The sequence below is a fragment of the Acanthopagrus latus genome, chromosome 5, assembly GCF_904848185.1.
Source record: "Acanthopagrus latus isolate v.2019 chromosome 5, fAcaLat1.1, whole genome shotgun sequence".
NCBI lineage: Eukaryota > Metazoa > Chordata > Actinopteri > Spariformes > Sparidae > Acanthopagrus > Acanthopagrus latus.
Window position 1 is genome coordinate 24,730,139 of NC_051043.1, and position 20,008 is coordinate 24,750,146.

Below are 20,008 nucleotides of genomic sequence, written 5' to 3' on the forward strand. Positions count from 1 at the left end.
AAATATTCTAATTCAAAAGTAATCAGAACTAATACAATAACGTGGGTTATTCTTCATTTATCTGACCTCCTTTTATCCGTAATTGATTTTTGCACCATCTTTTGAAACATAATTCTAATAGGAGTCACATTTCAACTTTGCCAAGTCATTTTTTTTTTTTAAGTGTGGGAATAGTTGCTCTAAATTATACACTATACAATAAATACTCAATTCTATATAATCTTGAGTCAAAGAGTCAATGATCAGAGACAGAAGCAGCACAGTGTAGTCACAGAAGTGTGAGAGGATCATAGAGAATTCACTGCCATCTGCAGAATCTCTACAATATTTTTATCAGCATTCAGTAGCAACCATGTGGCAGAAAATATCACCCAGAGGGTCACGATTATTTGACCGTACCTCCATTTTAAAAATGTACAAATCACGACTAGGTAGAGTCACACAGTAACACTTTGTGCCATGAAGAGTGGGCTCATATCAACAGCAGCTACAGCTTCTGTCTGCCTTTTTCTGTTACCTGTTTGGAAGTATTTTAAGCTAAAGGAAGAGGGAAATTGCAAAAACCCCTGAAAAGAGATAGGTTGACTTGGCAGTAAGCAGGTGTAACAGCAATGAAGGACATGAAATACTGTAAATACTGGAACATAGATGCCATAGAGACCATGTGACCAGCAGGTTTGGGTCGCCAGATCTCTGTGCTGAAACTATGTTTAGGCTTGTCATGATATATGCAATTAAATTACATTACATCTCATCAACTGGAAAAAAATTATAGAATAAATATGCAGATTAGAAATGTGTGTAACTTTGTCCTTTACCTGTAAATTAAATACCTGAAATCAATAAAGACATTAATGCAAGATCACCACAAAGTCTTCCTGTGTGTTTATTTGCAACAAAGTCGACAGTGAACTGCAAATATGGGTAATAAAGGGAAAGCTATTAAGTAGAGATGGCATACAAAAAAGTCAAAGGTTGACAAATATTTAATGCCTCATGGTCTGTACTGTACTACACTGTACTGTACTGTCATTCAGTAGCAAAATGCTTGTATTGCAAAAGACGGTTGTCCTCTTCCATATCATTATCAGTCACGCATCTATTGATTTAGTTCTACAGATTGCTTAGCCGACAAGGGCAAGGACAGCTCAATACATTTTCAACACGAGGGAGGTATTTCATTATGTAAAGCAATAAGATGAATGAAAAGCCGTGGAGTATCTGCTGGCTGCAAGACGAGTATCTAATCACAATCAAGCGTTTGATTTCATCAGAATTCCCTGACAAAGCGAGAGGAAATCCAAGCCAGCGCCCACAGCACTGCCTCAGCCAAGAGTGTACCCGCGTCTCTACAACGGAGTGTGCATTTATATGTGTGTGTGCATGTGTGTGTGGGTGACCTACTTGTGTCTGCGTATTGTTTCATGTATTGTTCCACAGCTCCAAACTGCTGCCATGCATTGTGCCGTTCATGCCGAGCGGTGAGTGGCAGAGAGAGAGAGGCTTACTCACACTGCTGGCAGGCAGAGAACACACTGTTAACATATATGCCTCAGTGTGTGTGTCTGTGTGGGTCGCTGGCTCGCTGATACACACTCCTCGAGGGATTTAGTGCTTGAATTAATGTGGTCAGGGAGGTAGAATGAGCAAAAGATAATATGCCCTTTTTTCAACTTTGTTTCTCCTGAAATGTATCACTCCAACCCCCCCCGACTTCTGGCACTTTCTGTTGCTGAAAATACCAGACTGATGATTTTCGCGCACAACACAATCTGTTCTTATTCCTGCCCCCAGTGCGCCTTCCCCACCTCCTACCCTGTTCCCATTAACATTTAATGCCCCCCCCTTTGGTCCCTTCATCTTGTCACATTTAACATCATCTATTTCTAGCTCTTTGTGCCCGGGAGATGTATACATCCACTTTTTCATCCAGCCTACATTTTTTTTTGTCTTCTCTGTAACTGTATCTGTGCCTCTTCTCTCCATTCCCTCCAACTGCCCCCCAATTCAGCACCCTTTACCACTGTATCTATCCAGTTACGGCACTTGCCCGTTATCACACTCGCCAGATGAATGCCCTCTTTTTTTTCCAATCCCCATCTCTCTTTTTTCCCCCTCTTTCCGTTAAACTTTTGCTCTGCCTCCATTCCTACTTGGCTTCCTCCCTTCCCTTTTTTTTACACAACTCGTATCTCTACCTCATCCTCTTTTGTGTTCCTTCTCTTCCGCCATTCAACACGAGTCAAGAGCATAGTTTCCCTGGTTTTTAGCCACCGGTGGGTAAATGCGTCCCCTCCTCCACAGCCCTGCTCTCCTCCCTCCTCCTCTTCCTTCACCTATTGCCACCCATCAAGACTTAACCTACTCCTTCACTCCATTATCTGAGATTGGTGCATGTGCACGGGCCAATTCATTTTTTCTCCTCCCCTCCATCCATCTATTCATCCATCCGTCAGCTCAATTGTTTATTAAATCCAATTAAACTGCACTGTATGCATTTTTACCTCCAGTGCCAAAACCTCATCACCTGCCCATCCAAGCCTCCTGCCTCCATCCCTTTGCTTTAACGTTAATTCATCCATCTAGCCGGTTAAGCACTACTCCACAATACTCCACTATTCATCATATATCGTTCCGAGCCGTGAAAAGCAAAAAGACAAGAAGATCTTAGACATAAGAAGGATTTCATTTCTGTAATGGACTGCGAGGGAAGCCAGCACTATACAAGTGTTTTATCAGAAGTGCTCGAGACAACGTTTATTCAGCAAGTACCTCTTTATATGCAACTTAAACAAACGCAGATGTGCATATTAACATACTCGTCTTTTCCATTTGATCTGCTCTTCTTATCTCTTTGGTTTCGCTTATATCTCTCTTTTTTTTTTTTTAACCATCCCCAAAGTGTCTGTTTCACATTTAAGGACTTTTCACTCAAAATGTCTAAGGGGGAAAAAAACAAGGGGATGCAGTCATTTTTACAGCACATTTGTCTTTCTCGCCAACTGTGGTGTGATTTTTCTAAGATCTGCAGAAGAAAAGGAGACAAAGTGGAACCTGTGGCTGTAGTCCACCTCCTCCTGTGCTCTACAAAACAGAGATAAACTCCTTCATTCTTCATGTATCAGTATCGCAGGTCTGCTGATAACATGCCGCGCACATCCGACGTCCACATTATTCGGGCTGTCAGCAGCTCTCTCCAGTGTATTCTCTTCTCTTAGTCTTGTACCTGCCGTCCTCCTCGTCACACCAAATTGCAGGTTTTCAGACTGGTTGGCATGGAGCAACAGCAGGGCGTGAAATTATGAGGTGAAACTAAGCTGAATGAATAAGATTTATGTTGAGTTTTTGCTGATCCCATCGTACTGACCTTCAGTAATTGCGGATGACAAAAAAAACATGTGGAGTGGGAGGTTTGAACTGCCTTCAGCTTCTGATGGGAGGCGTGCTGGAAAAGTCTGAAAAGCCTCTGTACCGGATTATCAAGATTTTTATCAGTGGGGAACCAAAATGACGTGCACTCCAACAAGGCTTGGTATGAAAGGACCCTCCGTCTCTGGCTCACTGTGCAACAGTTTATCTACACTTTGATTTCTTGTTTCCTTCAGCCATTCCTCTCTCCATCTACCCCTGATCCATTCAAAGGGGACCCGACTGTATATTTATATATTATATATATCTGCGTCCGAGCTCTATCAGCTGTAAAGTCAAGGAGATGAACGTGTCCCCTGGAAAAATCCTTGGCTCTTCGGTTTACAGCCTCAAGGCTTTCACTGCTATTACTTCGCCTGGGCAGGTCCGCGCCATTCTTTTCTCTCCTCCCTCACTTCTTGACACTTGCCCTTCATTTTTTTTTCTTTTTCTTCGGCTTTACTGGAATTCCCGACCTTGTGATAGATTCTAATGTGAACTATTAGAAACCCTTTTTCCAGGAAGAGACACATACACTCACACAGCAGGTTTTTCAGTTTCCTAACCACAGTCTCTCTTTCTTTCTCTCTGTCTTTCTCATCCTCTCTCTGTCTTTTTTTATATTCTCTTTGTCAGCTTGGGTAATGACCCATTTGTGAGGGCTTTAATCATATTTAGGAAATGGATTGGTTGTTGTTCGCTGCTAATGGCTCGGTGTGTCTCTGTTTTCACTGCCTGCGAACACGGCAGATGTCATATCTTCCCACTTGGTGTTTCAGTAGTCAGCCGCACACAGGTGCATGTGTGTTTGTGTGTTTGTGTGTGTGTGTGTGTGTGTGTGTGTGTGTGTGTGTGTGTGTGTGTGTGTGTGTGTGTGTGCATGTGAGATGCATGTGCTACTGCTGTTCAATATGCTCCATGAGGTGCAAACATGCCATACCCAGAGAGTGAGATATTGACTAGTATTTGCAGGAGATAATACATGGCAGTGAGGTGAGCCGCTGGGGGACTGTATGACTCAGGGAAAACAACATTGGCTGGTTTAAAAGCAGACGGATGTGTGTCTGCGAGGTATCTCACATGCATAATTTGGTGAACCAGTGATGCTGCTGTACAACATATTAGCGTCACATATTAAACGTAATATTAAGAAGCGTTGCTATCGTGCAAGTATGGCGTGCAATAAAAAAACCTAATTAAGCTGAGGCTGCATAATTCACCAGGAAGAGAGGGAGTAAAGCGATGGATTGGATGGATGGACGAGACGTTGTGAAGAATATAAGGTGAGTAAAAACAATACAGGGGTCATTTTATAGCTGAAGTTAGGGGTGTGTATTTCAGGAAGCAAATGGAAATGAAGGCTGGAAACAGGGACGGAGTGATTTTATTTATTTATTTTTTTAATGGAAGCGTTGCAGTCAAGAGCTCTGAAAAATGAGGGAAGGATTAAAGCCTATAGAGACAGATGTAGATAAATGCAAATCGGCGGCCAGGACAGCGAGAGGGCGAAGGCGATGAAAGGAGGGAGGGGAACGAGAGATGGATGAATTATGGAGAGACTGTGGGGATCTCCGTAATTATACATGACTCTATCTGAGTTACTTCAATAAGAAAGAAAGTGCCTGCTCCCTCGCTGACAGAGGTGGGAACAGAGTGAGAAACAATAGAGAGTGGTTGACATGCATGTAATGGGAGGTTAGAGTGATTAACCAAAATTAATTGATTGAATAATTTAAGACTTTTTTTTTTTCCTTTTGCCGTTGAGATGGAAGAGGAAGCGATCGCAGTTGAATTCCTCTTCACTAGAATAAACAACACGCTGTACATTTCACGCCTATATTGCAATTTGAGCCACCAGCCAAATGAAGTTTTGTTCGCCTCACACAACACTTTTTTAATTGGTTTATGCAAAGAAACACACCTTCAAGTCTCCTGTGATTACTTTGAACACACACTGCACCTTTCTCTAATGACTTTGTGACTTTGTTTGATGCTAATGAACTCATGTACGTCAGTATTCAAGCTTGAAAATATAGGTACATACTTTTGACCCTCAGTATGTGCTGTTGCAGTGGGTTCGTTTAAGCTTTTTGATTGAAAGAAGGACACTCCGGCATCTACAAGCGACGAGGTGAGCTGGACCAACGAGTTCTTGCTGCAGGTTGTCAAATACTAACAGCACTTTGTCACGCTCCTTGCCATCTCATACAGACACAACAGACAACCCAACCATTTAGTGCCTGTGTTCGACATGCAAAGGCTTCCTGACTTGGTTTTAAATTAGTGCAAACCGCGGTCTCCTGGGTGAAGGTCCTGTGTGCGACACACCACTCAACCCCGCCCTCTACCTCTTGTTGGACTCTGTCGCTCTGTGTGTGCTACTTCGGGTGGAGCAGATGCTCTGATTGTCTCATTTTGCCGGATGGGTTTTGGAGTTAGTTTGCAGCTGGTGCCTCTCATGCAGATGTTGAAAGGTACCCTGAGCATCTGTACGAGATGCTGAGGGATGTGACAAAACGTCCGTATTTGACGCCTCGGGGAAGCGAGCGGGCTGGCTTTGCACACGCAGACACACACATGCAAACATGCGCACACGGAGCTAACATGTGCATCCAGCTGCCCGTGGCTGCTTGTATCAAATTCCAAATCCTGGTGCTGGCACACAAGACCATGAGGGGATCTCCAGTCCCTTCTCTCCAGGCAACCATCCAGCAAAACATGCCAGCCAGTGTCTTGTGTCCTGGCACTGCAGACCCCTTTGCTCTCCTTTCTTTGTGCTGGGAAGGTCAGCACTCAACACAGGCTCAACTGTTCTCTTCCCTGGCTCTCAAATGACGCAATGACCTTGACAACTCAAAAAAGCAGCCAGTCAGCATCTTTCCACAACAAGGTGAAAACTGTCTTCAAGAGTATCTTGCATCACCCATGTCCAATTAATGATAATCCCGTTCTGGTGCTCAGTCTGATTGTTGTCTGATAAGAAATTCTCCTGAGCTATTCTGCGTCTTTTCCCAGGATTTCATTCTCATACAACTGCTCTATAGCTACATATAATGCAGACTAACTTGACCTTTCCTGCCCTAAGTATTTATTGTAAATATAGCATTGCATTTACTGAGGCTCTCTGACTGCATCATTTAAATGGATACAGTAAGTGTAAATGTATGCGCAATATAGCCTTTCCACAAGTCAGCTGCATTAACCTCTGACCAGCCCTGATGATACGTCTTCTTGGCTTTTTGTTTTATCTTTATTGGCATGAAATGATATTAGACAACATGAAACGACAGCTGTTACTTGGTAAAAATCTATTTTAACAGATGGTGAAATAGTAGCGTGTAAGTCTGTTGTTTTCACCTCCAGCATCAGCAAGGTTTTTTTTTTTTTTTTTTTAATTTTTATATTCAACATCAACGCAAACTTTTTCTCTGCATTATGTTTAATAAATTCACTTCAAGAAACTTACAGGGAAAAAAAAATGTGAAAAAAAGATGTTAATAGTTTACAAAGCAAGATTTAGTCCAACCCGGAGAGAAGAAGTTCAAGTTAGTGAGTGTAATTATGTGGAATAAGTGCCTAAAGGAATGTATCTTTGATGGTAAATAGTGTATTTACCACTGCAGCTACTTGTACTCCTATGTAGTGTTTGCACGTATTAAAGTTTAGGACACCAGTGTTTGAAGGAAGCTCAATAAACTAAATTATCAATTCTCATAACCGGGAATTGAAATTGTTCCGACCTCTGTTATCTGATCCAAAAGAACACACGGGAACAGCTTGTTGCCGATAAGTGAGCATGCTGTCTGTGGCTTAATGCCTTCTAATAACTGAATAAATAAAGAGTTAATGAAGAGCCGTGAACATTTCAAATAGTGTGATAAACCCCAACGCAGCGGGTGACAGAGACGTGGAGCATTCGATTTGGTGATCAAAGTGCAGCAAACTGCGAGAGCAATCAATAGATGGGTGTGTTGCCTACTTGTTGACACGTCATTGCGGAGATGGGAATAACTCAGCTGACTGATAGGGCTAAGCTGTGAAGGACGTGTCTTACGCAGGCCGACGATGGATGCAGCGGTTTGCCAAGTGGACGAGGGCCCAACAGAATGCCTTCACTTCAGGGCCGACAGGTAGAGGCCTTGGCCGAGAGACATCCCTGGCACAGTTCTCCGAGGCAGTCAGAGGTGGGCCAGAGACGCTCTCTTGTCATTTTGTGGCTGAATGTAGAATAAATTTAGTCTGGCTACATTCTCTTTCTTCGGCAAGGCTGGATGACAAATCTTCATCAGAAAACGCCATAAAACCACCAGGCTTAGTGGTACAAGAGTAAGACAGAAAGGAAATGGGTTTACAGCTCGATAACAGAAGCTTTCTGAAGCTCGTTTGGATAAATTAAGATTAAATTGTATGAAATACTTCAGGCAAGGGGTAAAAAACAGATAAATATGAAATGTATTATTCAGAAAGCACAGTTGAAACAGCACCCACGTGAATTATTTCACTACTCAGAACACACAGACTTTGACACTTCCTAGTTGATTACACCATACCAATAAAAAATGCAGGCTAACACAACGTGGTATTTGTTAAATTAGCTGTTATACAGATTCTGTCCTCGGGCAAAATCTGCATGTCCAGTATGTGGTGTGTATTGTCTCTCTGATTGGGCTCTACTGGCAGGGGCCCAGTGAATTTGTGTGTTTGTGTGTGTTCGTATGAGGGGGGGAACGAAGGGGGATGTGTGTTCAGTCTCTTCTCTCGACTTGATCCCCAGCTAAAAGAAGCAAAAGAGCCATTTTAACAGTCTTGCTGCTGCTTCGTTATCTTGACAACATATCTGAACCAGTCTGCACCCGGCATCAACATCTGTCCTGGTTGATCCAATCACAAGTTGAAGTATGGTAGCTAGCATTAGAAACACACATGCTTCTAGAATGACCATCTGTGATCGGATCCCACTTCCATGCTCTTTATGCTAATGAACAGAAGATGCTCACCAATATCACCAACGCATGGCAGAAACTGTCAGCAGAGTTTTTCACGACGTGACTATTTCGGTGCAAACATTTTCCCTCCAGCGTGGCTGAGTGCCTCGGGAGATTTACCGGCACATTTGGCGCTTGCCAGGCAGCTGTTTCCCAAAAATGCAACAACTGTGGCCAAATGGGGCCCAGACAACCTCCAAATGAGGTCTGCAGGTTCAGATCTCTTTGTGTCCTAATGCATCTTGGGTGCATTAACACCTGTACTAAGAGCTAACCACTTGTGAATGGACAATCCCGAGATGCAGCTATTTTACAGATGCAGGGGTGTCTCCACAAAAAAGGTTTGTCAAACCTTGTATCCTCCTTTGTGACAGATGAAAGACCAGTTTGGCAGATCTGCAATGTCTGCAAGGCTCTGTGACAAGTCGTGGGTTTAAGATGGAGAATGAAAACTGTTAACACTATAAAATCCTGAATTATATATTTCAGTGCAAACCTTGTGTTCCTAGAAATAAGTTTGCCCTTTTCACTGCCACATACTAATCTCAAAAGAACCTGAAAGGCACTCAGTAGAGTGCATACCCCTGCCGAGGCCCAACAGTCCCTTTTAACTCAATCCAGCCAAATTCAATCTCAAAATCGAGCCCTATATCACTCTAAATTCACACTTTATTCTAAACCATCCATAAGTGCTTCACTGTAAACATTAAAATGCAGAATGTTAAAGAAATTGTGGTTATCGGTGTGTCTGTTCAGGGCTGAGACCCGTCCTCAATCCAACCTTTACGGAAATGTGTTTAGTGGTTTTTGGGTCGTCCTGCTGACAAACCAGCGGCTGAACGCATAACCTCCTTGGCGGAAGTAATGAGTGCAACAGTTGCATGCTTCAGTATTATTCTTTAGTTGTGAGTGAGTTTAGCGACGTGGGTGGAGGACAATAGAACTCACAACAAAAGTTGTCCATTAAAACCTGTGAAGTGGTCCTTCTTGTAAATGGGATACAAGCGATTTCTAACACTTCTGTAACAAGTCCTAACTCAACCGTGGAATGAAAAGTTCAATTATAAAAAACAAACAAAAAACATCCTTATGCCCTCATTTTTAAGGAGAAAGGTAGCCTCCAGTCTGTGTAATGTGTGACTATGAATATCACACCTCACAGTTCCAAAACTCCTGGCAGAATCGCTGAGAAACAGATTCCCAAAAGGGCATTTTGCAGCTTTTATATATGTGTGTAAATATGCTAGTGTGCCCGTTTTGCGTTCGTGTGGGAGAGCACATGTGGGAGTGCATGTGTACTTGTTGCAACTGTGGAGCCCGGTCTGCCAACACCATCCAAATGAACAACCGAACATAAGTGTGTGGGCAGCGCACTCACAGCAAAGTGAAAGTGACATCATTACCAGCCAGCGAGCGCAGCGCAGTAAGTGAACCGGATGGAGGAGATTATGTAAAGCACAATTAATTTGGCGCTGCCTTCACAGAAATGGAATGTGGCGATATGTCAGCTGCTAATTGATAAGTAAGTGAATCTCAAATCGATTATGTTTTTTTTAAGGGCCGCAGTTTTAATTGGCCAATGTTGACACTGCTACTTACATTAAATTTCATTACTGTCATACTGATGTTTGATTTGGGCCTAATTTAACATATGGAAGAGTACTGTAAATTGAAGAGCTCCTATAGAGATCTTTCAAAAGACTTAAGCTTCTAAAATCAGCTTTATATTGCTATGAATGTTTAAAAAATGATAATCAATGATGATCTTTAGGCTTTAAAAGGACTTTTCTAATCAAACAATCTTCATAAATATATGGGATATTGCTCTGATCTTCAAGCTTCTCTCTCCAACCTCCACTCAACCACTTGGGGCCACATACTGTATACTCAAGCTGTATGTACAGTGTGATCTCAGCAGCACTTGAGATAAAAGCCATCTATGAGAGATCAGACAGGGACACAAGGGCCATCTGGTGAAAAGGTTATTTGGGGTTATAACACCACTCAACCTGCCCATGATGAAAAGAGAGAGGGGAAATGAAAGGGCTTTGAAGTGCTAGTGCCTTGCTAAAGGCTACATTCACCTTTAATTTTGCAGAAGAGTCCGACGGAAGGAGGGAGTGACGAGGAGGGGATGGAAAGAAAAAAAAAAAAGAAAAGAAAAACTGACAGGGAAAAGTTTGTGTGAGAGAAATGTAAAGAAAAAAAGGGGGAGATTAATACAGCCTGACACACATAAGGTTAAGGCGGAGGGAGAGATGCACACAAATGGAGATACAAAGAGACAGGGAAAGGGGGAAAGGACAACAGAGACGAGAGAAAAGAGACAGCGGAGAGAAAATCAAGAGATTAAAGAGCAGAGGCATGTGAGTAATGACAGATACCGGGGCGAGAGAAAGAGAGAGGCAGATTTGTGTTTTCACCCATGCATTCCAATTGCATTTGGACAGTCTTGCAAGACTGTTGATACGACACTCATGCCAGAAATGCATATTGAATTGAACCGAATCGCCTCCACTCCTCTCAGCACGGCGATTCTCCTGGCCTCTGCGGGCGAATCATCAGCAGAAATGAACCACTGCGGCGCGCACGTCGCTCAACAGGAAGCCGAGAGACACGCGTGTGTTTGTGTGAGTCCGCAGGATCGTATGTGTGCATGAGAAGACCTTCAGTCAGCAGACGCAGGTCTCCTTCAGACAGCCACACCGTCTTTTTCTAAACAGCAGTTCAACTGGGTATCTAGAGTAATACAAACTGTAAACACACACACAGACAGAGCCTGGTGCGCAACCAACACACACACACACACACACACACTGTACACACAGCCGATGTCCCAGAAAACTAAATTGAGAAAAATATACAAGAGTTGCACCACAGCTATCGCTTTCTCAATGTCTCTCGCCCTCCCCGTTCCCCTCTCTCTCTCCCCTGACAGCCCGCGTGATAACTTTTATGTTGCTGTAACAAGAATGAACGAGCTCAGGAGGGAGAAAGAAGTGAGTGCACGTGGGCGTGTTTGCGCGTTTTGTGCTGTGTGAATGTTCATGCCACCGCGTGTTTCTTCCTGGTTCTGTCTTTTTTTTTTTTTTTTCCTTTCGTTTGTTTGTTTCTCTGTTCATATACTGTATACACTGTGTGCATGGTGTGTGACTGCGTGCCATATGACAGATGGCAGCCCCCCTGTGAAGACCTGGAGAGAAGAGCGGAGCAAGGGACTGATGTGTTTTTAGCTTGAAAGCGACAGCGGAATCTGCAGCAATGTGCTCCGTAAAGCCCTGGCGCTGTCACTCTGTTGATCCGTAGTTGCACGAGCACGAAGACATTAACAAACAGACGTGCTTTGTGTTTTTTGGGGTCGTCCTCCACTGTAGCTGTGTGTGATAAATACCCTTTTTCATTAAAGTAGCTGTCGGCAGAGGCTTTAATGAGCGCAATGTAAATCTGCCATGATCACTGTGATAGCTGCCGGCTGGTTGAAATGCTTGCACACATTGAGCCTGTCAAGGCCTTCAGCCCAGTCTGTTTTCTTCCCACTCTTTGTTCTCCGTCTCTGTCTGTCGACTGGAGGAGCACTGAGTAATGAACTGTTCAGTGGCACACGTCATTCACTCTTGGAATGAAAACTGACCCTGAGTTTGAGAGTCAAATGAGCGCTTTTCAGCATTCTGTCTGTGTGTCTCTGTGCCCGTGTGCCTCTGTGCCCGTGTGACAGTGTAAAGCAGATTGTCGTTGCAGGAAATGGGCAGGGACGCGATTATTTCAGTGTGGGTTTGTGCACAGTAGATGTCAATTTTATTGGTTTGAGATAATTCTGGCAGAAACGTCCTTAAATAAACGCGGTCGGCTAACGTGTTTGTGCCACCAAGCAGAACCTTGTTTCTAAAAGTCACTGTATATCTTTTGTTGAATGTTTCCTGCTCCTGTTCAAACAAAAGGCAGCTGTATGTGGTGGGTGTCTGTTTCCACAGCGTGCCAGACGATTAGCGGATTATGCAGGAGTGTTCACAAATGTACCTGAGTTTATGAATGCGTGTGGTAGCTGCTGTCCTCTGTGGGATTTGCGTGTGTGTTGGTGTGTGCGTGTCCACAGTGAGGCGAACTCATCAGAGTGTTTGTTTGGGAGAGAGAGAGAGAGGCACACAGAGAAAAGAGAGGAGAAGCAGAGAAACTGACAAATCATAACTGATTAGATACTTTTTATTACTTTTTTATTCAGTGCCGGCAGCAGTGTCTGCAGTCATACAGTCAGCTCTGCACGGCTGTCAGGGCTCATGTGAGTGATAAATTAGGTTACAGTGTGCACAGTCGCCATCCTTGGTGTGTACTTGATATCACTTTAGTAAAGATCTCTCTGGTTGTTCTCAGATTACGCAAGACTGACTTATGTTAAAGGAGACGTATTATTCTCTTTTTCAGTTTCATGATTTTATTTTGGGTTACACACTAGAATATGCTTTAATGCTCCAAAAACATATCAGTCTTCTCATGCGGGAACACTGACGGCAGTGTTTTTCATGGGAGCGTAGAGCTGCAGTTGGTGTCAACTTTGACATGTACAGCAACCTATACAAAAGGAACACAATGAAAAAGCATAATATTTCTCCTTTAAAAGGCTTGTCTGTAAAGATTTGGTCTGAGTGGACATATTCAGTCCGGCATGGACTTGATGCAGAGGTGGGCTGGTGGCAGGAGAGATGCCGGTTCAACGCTGGAGCATCTCTCTGACATCTCAGCATATCTCAGAGTGTTGCTAAAACTGTCATCAGCAGTTTGATGACGACAGCATCATGTGAGAGGAGTTTTTTTGCAAGTTGGTCAAGTAAATGTTGACCAAGGTCGAGACTGTTTCTGTACTCTTTTGTAGATGCAACAATGACATTAAACCTGTTTACCTGTACATGAGGAGGTATGGAATGGCGCTGTTATCTAGAAACTCTCAGTCTCAGGATTTCGACTTTGCTGGCCTGATGAGAACAACTGTAAAGGACACTCCATTAAAACCAGATCATTTCCCTTAAAAGAACAAAACAAAACAAAACAAAAAAAAGGGTGGAATCTCCCTAAGTAACCACAACACCTCAGAAACACGTTTCAAAAAAGGGAAGCAGTTGATGGTACTTACCGGGAACAAAAAGGTTAACTGGACAAAGCGTTGAGCTGTATGTCAATAACGAATATGGATACTGAATAATAGTTTGAACCGCCTTCCATCAGTAACACCGGTGTTTCCACAGGTGCAGGTTTTCAGCTGACTGATACTTGTTCTTTGGTTAACAGCAGCCGGGAACAACAGTAGCGGATGCAAAGGGCTTCAGCACAACGACAACAATAACAGCTCTTAGAGCCGTGCTGCTGAGGGACACACACGGCGAGGTGACAATGGGACAAGAGACGAAGCACCGCTGAGAGTCAGACAGCAAGAAAAACACACAGGGGGGCTCACACACAGACACTGAAACAAACACAAACACACACAGCAATTAGTGACAAACACTGTAATTGCATTCCATACGGATAGCAGACTCATTAAAAAAGAAAACAGAAAAAAGAAGAAAAAAAAGCCTACATCCACCATACTGTGTATTGACAGAGAATAACAAATGTCTTTTTTTTGGTACTTCATTTCCTAAAAATTAATTTGAATTGGATGTGTTTACCAAAACACTGATTGCTTTAATGAGCGGCACATTGTTGAGTGGTTGTTTGCGTGACCCCCTGACGGAAACTAATTGACTTTGAGGCTCAAACTTTGATTGGAAACGTTGTCTTTGTGGAACGTCCCTCCAGCAGAACCAAACGCGGCGTTCAGTCGGACTTTGGTGAATGTTTACACAGTTGTACGTACAGTAAAACTTTTGTTCTGGTGGCGTTCCATGAAATGTTAGGGTAAATGACTGTTTGGAAAAAGAAACAGAAGAGATAATCGACGACAAATTATGAGAGAGGAGTTGATTATGTTTTAATCGTAATTTGTTGTGACTGTGCTACAACACAAAACAATTAACAAACCAATCACACGCCTACATTGTGTAACGTTGTGGCTGGAAACACTTCATCCTCCTTGACCGTTCAGACTTCACAAACACAAAGGGCACCACAAACTAATATTGCCTTCGTATTAATTAAATTGAAAATAAAGCTGGACAGAATGCGCTGTAGGTACAAGCCATGGAATATAATATTTAATGTTGTAAAAAGTAAACAAAGGCTCAACAGTCCCCCTCAGTTCAGTCAGGCTTAATCCAATGTCAAAGTTAAACCAGCCTAACCCTAATTTAAACTCACCGGTTTGGGATCAACATCACATGTACTCACTTATAGATACCAGGCACCCGATTACACCTGATTTTCTTTGTTTTCATTAAGGTCCATGTGGTATTAATGGAGAAAACAATTGACATATTGAAAAATGCTTGAAGTATTTCCCCGTTATCTTGATCGACACTGAAAGTTAGCAGGGTCTGTTTTGGGCTGAGACCTGTCCTCCCTCAGAGTTTTCTGAAAATATGTTTAGTAGTTTTTTGTGAATGCTGCTGATAAACCAAGTCATAAACAAGTTCTTAAACAATGGTGGAGACTTGGATATATTTCTTTTTATCTATTGATTTCCATTGAGAGAAATCCATTTGATTTTTGACAAGTGCTTATTTTCAGTTCAGTCATTGTTTTAAATAATGGTTTGGTCTTTCGCCTTGACAATTTGCTAATAATGCTGTTTGTGGTTTGCGAAGGAAACTCAACTCTTCCTCGTTCGCCTCCTTGTCTAATTAAAGCCGAGCCGGTGGTTCAGGTGGAGTCATCCGTTTCACTGTGAAACATCTGCAGAAAATTGTTCAGTTCCACGAGAAAGTGCTGAGCATGCAGAATCTGGAGAAACAATCGTAATGAATGAATGTAGTGGAGAGTATTGAATGACTGTATTGTTGTTGTATCGATGCTGGTACAGCTAGCGGAGGTGCAGAAATCGCTGAATTCGCCATGCGGGCCATTACAGTACAGGTACCGAAAGTTTTAAAAGGTTTCTCAGTGACTGATGGGATCTGGTCCATTTGGCGGCACAAACACTGAGCGTGCAGAGTGTTTGTCACAGTCGTGCGGGGGGGTTTCTGTTTGCACATTCTCAAGTGTGTGTGAATGTGTGTGTGTTTGCACTCAGCGCTGAATGGCGATAAATTGCAAGTCAAGTCTCCGCCGTTGCTTCTTCCATCAGTGTTAATCGCCTCATAATGCCGCTGGATGTGTTGCATATCGCTAGATCGATGCGCTTGATTAGTACATCCTCAGCTCCATCACATACACACCCACACACACACACACACACACACAGGTACACACACACAAACATGTACACACACACCCCTTCGGCTTTGTGCGAGGCCATAAAGCTGAAGTTCCGCGAAGGGAAGAGAAGACAAGTGCGCGTGAGAGAGAGAGAGAGAGGTGACATGAAGAAACAATGGAGGAGTGTAGGTGGGCGAGTTAGAGACTGAACAACAGCACTGTGACAAGGTAGAGCGACGCCGAGTGAGACGTGATCGCTGCCTCACAATGCCGAGAGACAGAAAACAATTATGACAGTCCAATTAAGAGCGAAAATCTGGAATAATCAAGACGAATCGTTCAGAGAGGAGGTGCTTTCAAACCCACGGTTTTGCTTTGAAGCAGAAACTTTTTAAAAAAATAATAAAAATGTAAAGTTACATCGCTGGAGTTTGATTCCATTTGATTTACAAAACATAATCAAAGACACAAAGAGGTCGGGCTCATCGACAGGTAACAACAAGCTTCACTCGAATGGCGCAATGATTTCCTCAACAATGGAAGAACAAGCATAAAGGCTTACTGTATGTGATGACGTGAACAGTACTGGATTGTCACAGAGACAGAACTTTTAGTCAAGAGTGCTAACCTTTAAACATAGTCATCTGTTAATAAATAATGCTACCTAATGACTTAATTAGAAACTCATTTGACTAATTTGAACAGTTTTCACTTTCCGTTTAATTTTCCCTCTGTCTGTCACTCATTATCAATAAGCATCAACGGGCGTCGTCTTGTTTGTTTCTGCCTTTCACACACACAGACTCATGGAAGGGCACGCTGCAGGGAAGATTTGCCAGTTGCCAGACATTCTCACATGATTAACCAGAACTTGGCGATCAGAAGCGGAGAGGGAAAACACACCACGGTCTGAGCTTTTTCAAAAAATGAGCTTAGAAGTCAATAACAAAAGAAAAAAAAACATCTTGTGCTAATGTACCAAATTAAAAACCCCTTGAAAATATTCAGGAGTGTTCCAACCGAGGTTGCTGCTGAGAGGGGACGGAATTACAAATACAACAGATTCATGCAAGAATGGATTACAAACAGAATAATTCATCCAGCTGTATGCTGGGAAAAGGAGGATTTTGGGGGGAAAGTCTGTCTGAGCTTCTGTTTGTCTATTGTTGCTTCACCTAAGATGGCCTGTTAATCTAGCTGATGCAAATTCACCCTGCTCTCTCACACACGTATGCACGCACACGTTTGTGGTCCAGTGTGTGTGTGTGTGTGTGTGTGTGTGTGTGTGTCTACAACTGTGTGTGTCTGTGTGTCACATGTGGGGTGGAGGGTTGGCTGGTGCACAACGACGGCAGCCGACTGTGCTTTCACCGCAACATCCGTATTTGTCACGGCAATATCTTCAGGAAACAGATCGCACACATGTCACTTTAACTTAAGTCAACACAATGTTTAAATACAGGACACATTCCAGGCTTTTTACAAACATATGCAAACATATAGATACACATTATATATACCACCATATGTAAAGCAAAGTCAAGCGTATACCACCAGCCAAGTTGACTCTATTCATAACTGAATGATCACCGCTTGTATGCAACTCCAATCTGTTGCTGTGTCGCAACAAATTACCATCTCTATCTCTCTGTCCTGAGGGCAAAAACAGAGCTTGATTTTTAAACATCAAAGATTGGCAGAGGACCTAATCCGCATCATCAGTTTGACTACGAGCCAAACGGACTATGTGGCAATGAACGACAGCATTTGAATCCCAATATTCAATCCGGACGTATAATACATACATATCAGGCCTGCACAATGTTGCCAGTGCATTACTTGGCATGTCAGTCGAATCATTTTTATATGCATGTTTTGTTTTTTGTTTTTTTTCATATTTACGTCTTGGGGTAAATTGGGATGATCTCATGTTTTCTAATTCCCTGGTTTACATTCAATCAGCGACATTCATTCACAGAGGGTCTCTATTTGAACAGTGGTCATTTCCTGGGAACACTGTTGGCAACCATTTCTCATAGTCTTTGTTAATTCTGTGCAGTGTCTATAGTATATCCTCCAAAGCCATTGACTATGAGGTAGTTCACATGTTATATATTTAGTTTTTAATTAATTCAGTTTTTGACAAGTAGATTAGCGATAAGACTACAGCATTCTTAATTTTGGCATCTTGAATTAACAGCCAGCACCATTACAAAAAAAGACTAAAACATATACTTTAATTTAACTATGTATTAGGAAAGAATACAAAGGAATACGAAGTCTGCAATATACAATTTAGTAATTGTAAATGTCTATCTTTGTTCTATTAATTTGAATGGCAGGGATGACTTCTATATAATAATTAACACAGTTTACAACAGCTTGACATCATTTTGCAGCACAGCTGATGGAAAACTTGAACGTCAGCTTACTAAAGGTCAAAGCAGCGACATTTACCACAGTGGACAATGGCAAAAATCTGAAAAGGGAGAGAAATTCCCCAGAATCCCTCAAAAAATCACTGAATTTTGTGAGTTGTTGAGTTAGGAGAAACTTAATAGTCTTCTTTGTATAATAAGGCACTCCATATCTGTCTGTTTGTCAGGGACCCCATTGTGCAGCATAGTTCATACACTTGATTGATAAACTAAAGAGCTAACTGTGGAGCAATGTTAGGATTCATGATCAAACTAGTTTATATAACGCCTCATATTAGGTGATGCTGCAGCAACCGTAATCCTGCAGCAACGCTTTGTGGTTGTTTGCCTTGAATGGAGAAAAAAAAATTCAAAATGCATGTCATCAATTGTTGATTTGAACCTTTCAGATGTATTCAATAATGCAACACAGGCCTTAGGGATGCATACTGACACAATGCCTCGATCATGTAATGTCATATATTTTAAACAGCAGTCTGTTATTTCAAAATGTTGTTGTAGCTTGAAAAAAAAACAGCCTGGTAACATGGCATGCATAATATTCATAAAGTTAAGTTGCATAGTTCATCCTTTTGTCTTTGCCTCGAGCGCTTTTCATTTGAGAGATCAAACCAAATTACTTCTGACATATTTGAAATTATAAATGTGGAGAGTGTGCTGTGTGTGTGTGTGTGTGTTCTGGCAGATATCAAGATTATGTGCCAATGCACTTTCTAGAAACACACACTGAAGGGAACTGACCTACCCGTGACCCCCCCCCGATTTTTACCTCCGACCTCTGTCTCTCCCTCTGTTTTTCTATTCCACCTCTATCTTTCCTTCTCTGCCACGTCTACTCACTTGTTCCTCCACCGTTTCATCCCCCTCATCTCTATCTCATGGTGCAACCGTTGTCTGTTTCCCTCTCCTCCCACTCCCCACCACCTGTCTGTTCCCCTCCCTAAAAATCTCTCCTCTGTAATCTCTCTCCTACTCACTTCCCTCTCTTGCCCCACTCTGCGCCGAAAAAGACCAGACAGATGCTAAGGTTTAATGCTTTAATTTGGCTGCCTGTCAGCCCTTCAATCTCTTTGATACTTGTACACCTAGTCCCATCGAAGACACTGTGATCCAATTTGGGCAAGCTGGCATTCTCTCAGACAAACAGGGGTTTGTGAGATGGCACAGTTTTTTCCTCTGCGCTGCTGCGAGCGCGTTTGGCACGACTGTCGGGGTGCATGTTTTTATTTATTTCGCTGCATGTACGCGTGTAGCTGCACTGGAAGGGAGGGCAGAGACACAAAGAGAGGAAAAAGAGAGAGATTTGTAATTTGGCAGCACAAAAATGTCTCGCGCACGCAGAAAATACGCACTGGCACTTACGCACACTAAATATACACGTGTAATTAACGTTGCCAGGAGTGCAGCGAATCTTTAACAGAGAGGCAAGTGCAACCCTGGAGAGACAGTCATCTGGAAATGAGGTTGGAACAGAGTGAATAAACTGGTTTATTATTGGAGGAATAGATGGGTCGCAGGTGGAGCCGGGAGAGACTCCGACAATCCTAAATCGATCACATTGACTATTCTAATTGCCAGTTGAGGACGCCCCGTCTTGACATTGAAAGTTTCTGGGTGGTGCTAAAGGACCCGCAGCAACAGCAGCATTCCAACCAGGAAGCAGAATCATTGTCTGCAGGATGTCCACATCCTTTCAACACAAAGAAAAAGCAAAGATGTATCGCCACTTCCACGATTGATGCACGATGAAGCCGTGTTATGTCACTTTGAATCACAAATGTGCTCCTCTGCCAGTGATAACAATAACTCAGTGCACCTGTGTTTGCACTGAGCTCGCTGCCCAGGACCCGCAGGTTTAGTTTCATACCGGAGCTGCAGCAACTGTGTTAACAA

The 20,008-nt window shown here is 42.8% G+C and overlaps 1 protein-coding gene across 5 annotated transcripts in view; it reads right to left on the reverse strand.

Annotated features, from left to right (window-relative positions):
• The window catches only part of grid2 (glutamate receptor, ionotropic, delta 2), a 480,315-nt gene that overhangs the window by 216,409 nt on the left and 243,898 nt on the right, over positions 1 to 20,008 (reverse strand). The window contains exon 1 of one of the 5 annotated variants that reach the window (XM_037099104.1): positions 3,055 to 3,343. The exons of the other annotated variants lie outside the window; for them this stretch is intronic. Coding sequence (XP_036954999.1) covers positions 3,055 to 3,118 — 64 coding nt within the window. The 5' untranslated portion in view covers positions 3,119 to 3,343. Of the gene's footprint in view, positions 1 to 3,054; positions 3,344 to 20,008 lie in introns of those variants that run through there. 5 annotated transcript variants of the gene reach the window in all.